The 2,983-nt window shown below is 49.7% G+C and overlaps 1 protein-coding gene across 2 annotated transcripts; it reads left to right on the top strand.

The window, feature by feature from the left end:
• Window positions 1-52: 52 nt before the first annotated feature.
• PPTG_12973 lies at window positions 53-2,462 on the top strand. Of its 2 annotated transcripts, XM_008908667.1 has the most exons (5): window positions 53-283; window positions 344-628; window positions 692-784; window positions 848-946; window positions 1,016-2,462. In XM_008908667.1, exons 1-5 carry the CDS (start codon window positions 155-157, stop codon window positions 2,153-2,155), a joined length of 1,746 nt encoding a protein of 581 aa, XP_008906915.1. In that variant the 5' UTR covers window positions 53-154; the 3' UTR covers window positions 2,156-2,462. The 2 variants fall into 2 exon arrangements, with proteins under 2 accessions (XP_008906915.1, XP_008906916.1); XM_008908668.1 differs by having other exon boundaries at window positions 53-628.
• The last annotated feature ends 521 nt before the right edge of the window (window positions 2,463-2,983 follow it).

The raw sequence follows: 2,983 nt of genomic DNA, 5'->3' as shown, positions 1-2,983 counted from the left end.
TGCGGTGGCTACTTCCGCACGTCCGCTACTTTTTCTGCGCTAATGGCGTGGTACTACATCCGCAAAAGGTCGGACGCAGCAATCGCTTGCGGATCCGATCTCTCACTCCCAGTTTTTCCATCGAACTCACGCATCTGGACAAGTTGCGACCGGAATGTCATTGCCACCTACAGCCACCATGGAAGACGTACACACGTCCTGGCTTGCCGCTGGTGCCAATGAAGATGTCGAAACGATGCGCCAATTGTGGAAACAATTCCCCGAGTGGCTCAACTTCCAACGAGTACGTAGCGAACTCTTTTACTTGGTCCAGATCGAGCTGACAAAACTATGATGTTGCTAGCAAATTGAGTCCGATACGTCGGACTCGCTACTTGAGCGTCAAACTCGGTTTTGCAGCTGGAGTGGCTTCCATCTGCGCACAATTGGTGCCTCTGCACTACACACCGCTACGTGGGCAGAGAGTCTTGGCATCCTCGAGTTTCTGCTGGAATTTGGCCAAAATCCAGATGAAGGAGACGACAGCGGAGTGACGGCCGTTATGGTGGCTATCCTACGTCTTAACCTCGTGACAATGCGCTGCGTACTACGTAACGGCGAGGCCGTGCGCCGAAACACGGTCGTTGATGTACGTGCCTTTAAATCACTGCTCTTAGCTATGACATTTACGTAACTTTGGTTGATCTCTCAGTGTCGTCAAGAGCAGGACGAGTGCGTATCTTCAGTGATCGCTGTGATCAAGTTGCTACTGAAATTTGGTGCAAACGTCAATGCTCGAAGCCAGGTACACAATCGCGCTAGGAGATATACTGAACTTAAGAAGAAGCGCTAACTGCACTGTTAACAGGACGGGAAGACGGCTTTACATTGCTCCACTTTCGACGATGCCTACGAGGTAGCCAAGGTTCTGCTGGATGCTGGGGCCACGATAAACGCAGTGGATGAGGTAGGCGCTGGCTGATAATGGACAGTCCCATCTGAACCGTCTCGACTGACACCGCTCTTTTTGCTGTAGAATGGCAGGACACCGCTCCATTACTGTGTCCACGAAGGAGGCTTACAAGTGACTGACCTCTTGCTCTCTCGTGGAGCGAATATCGACGCAGAAAACAAAGACGGCGTCTCTCCGTTGAAGCTTATGGTACAGCGTGCTAACGTGAACACTCTTCAGCTCTTCCTGAACCATCATCACTGTGTAGTTACTCCTCATCGACACTACTTTGCTGAAACAGTATTATTCCAAGCTGTGGATATTCGAGAGGAGAATCTGGTGAGATATATCGTGGAGAATGAATATGCATCCGTGGCGGCGCGAAACTCTGACGGGGAAACCACATTCCACCGGGCTATCTTCAAGCGAGGCTCTTCTCTTATGAAGCTACTGGCTGACTTTGACTCTGCTGGGGACAACTTGACCGCTACTACTGTGAACTTCGAGACACCTGCACACTACGCTGTTAAGTACGGATCTCATCGTGAGGTGGAAACGCTGTTGCAGTGTTTGACGAGCGTGTTCGGCGACTTACTGCAACTTGGAGAGACCAACCCGTTGAACTCTATGAACCTACAAGGCATGACGAGTCTCTATATCGCTGCAACTACAACGGTTCGCTCTGGGATTGATCCAGTCATTCCATGGAGGCCTAGTGAAGATGTGTGTCTCGTCGAGCGCAACTTAAAGGCCACATTGCTGATACAGCATGGAGCAAGACTATTCCCACGAGACAAACTGATACAATCGATATCGACCGACAGTTCTCGTATCATTCTCCCGTTACAAGTACAACATTGTTTACGCAGTTGGCTCGTGGAAGAAGTCTGGGATGTAGCGGATGAGGAGCCCGAGGACGAAGAAACAGCTCATGCTGGGACTGACAGGAGTCTGGTCGAAGCATTAACGCAGTTGTGTGTACAGTGGATGTCTGGTGTCGCGTGTGTTGGCAAACGGGCATCGCTACTCCCTATTTTCATCTGTGCCGACTACGCACACGAGATTGTACCGCTGCTTGTTGGGCTCCCTGTGCAACGCTGGGCACTACCAGCTTTACTACGTCAGCTGGAGAAGTTTGCAAGATACCAGCTCCGCCACCGTCTTCTTCTGCAGCTCCACGACGAGCTACGGGAAGCACTTCAAACAGTTGGGATGTTGGTTTAGGTTGTAAAGAGCACAGCAGTATTGTCGAAGTCATGCAAATTGTTTCGGTCTAAGTGGATGCACCGTCGCCGCCTGTGGTACGACCATTATTTTCTCGTAGTCCTCGAGCAAGGCAGACACTAGAGTTGCACTGGGATTGGCGTTGTTGCAATGCACAACTTCAATGGCTGCTAGAGGCAGTTGTTTACGGGTATGGAATCTACGATGGATAGTGTCCCTTTGTCATATCGTAAGTCCCTTTGTCGTATCGTACGTTCCAGAATCCGTCGCGAATGCTGCAAAAGCAGCAAAAAAAAAAAAAAAAAAATCGCGATACCTTACTTTTTGTCGATGGATGCTTTGTACCGAGTCACGCTCGTTGCCACCACTGCGAACGCAATAGGTCTATTGTGAAATGGCTTATATCCTGGATATTTGGTTCAGTTGGCATGTGCAGGAATCTCCGACATCTTTGGAGTTTTACGAACAAAATCGATGCAGTGTATATAGGAAACGGCGAATGTTATTCGACGTCATCGCTGCCATCCCCTTCTACGGCGTCTTGTTCGTATTTAACTGTCGGCCGTGGATGAAACTTCTTCGATGTGTCAAAATCGTCAACGTCATGGGGTATTTGGACGAGATAAATCGTCGTAGCGTGGTAAACGAGCTCACCCACTTCTGGCACGTGTGGATGATGTACTTGTTAGTTATCCATTGGGTTGCTTGCAGCTACTTGGCCGTGGCTACGGAGGTAGGCTTTGGTACAGAATGGGAGTCCTGGCTTCCGTCTCAAGAGCTGGAAATCTCGGATCCTGAAAATCCATCCTCATCCCAATTATCTAAACG

This window comes from Phytophthora parasitica, assembly GCF_000247585.1.
Source record: "Phytophthora parasitica INRA-310 unplaced genomic scaffold supercont2.31, whole genome shotgun sequence".
NCBI lineage: Eukaryota > Oomycota > Peronosporomycetes > Peronosporales > Peronosporaceae > Phytophthora > Phytophthora nicotianae.
Note: the sequence above shows the minus strand (reverse complement) of the source record. Positions and strands in the feature narration are given on the sequence as shown.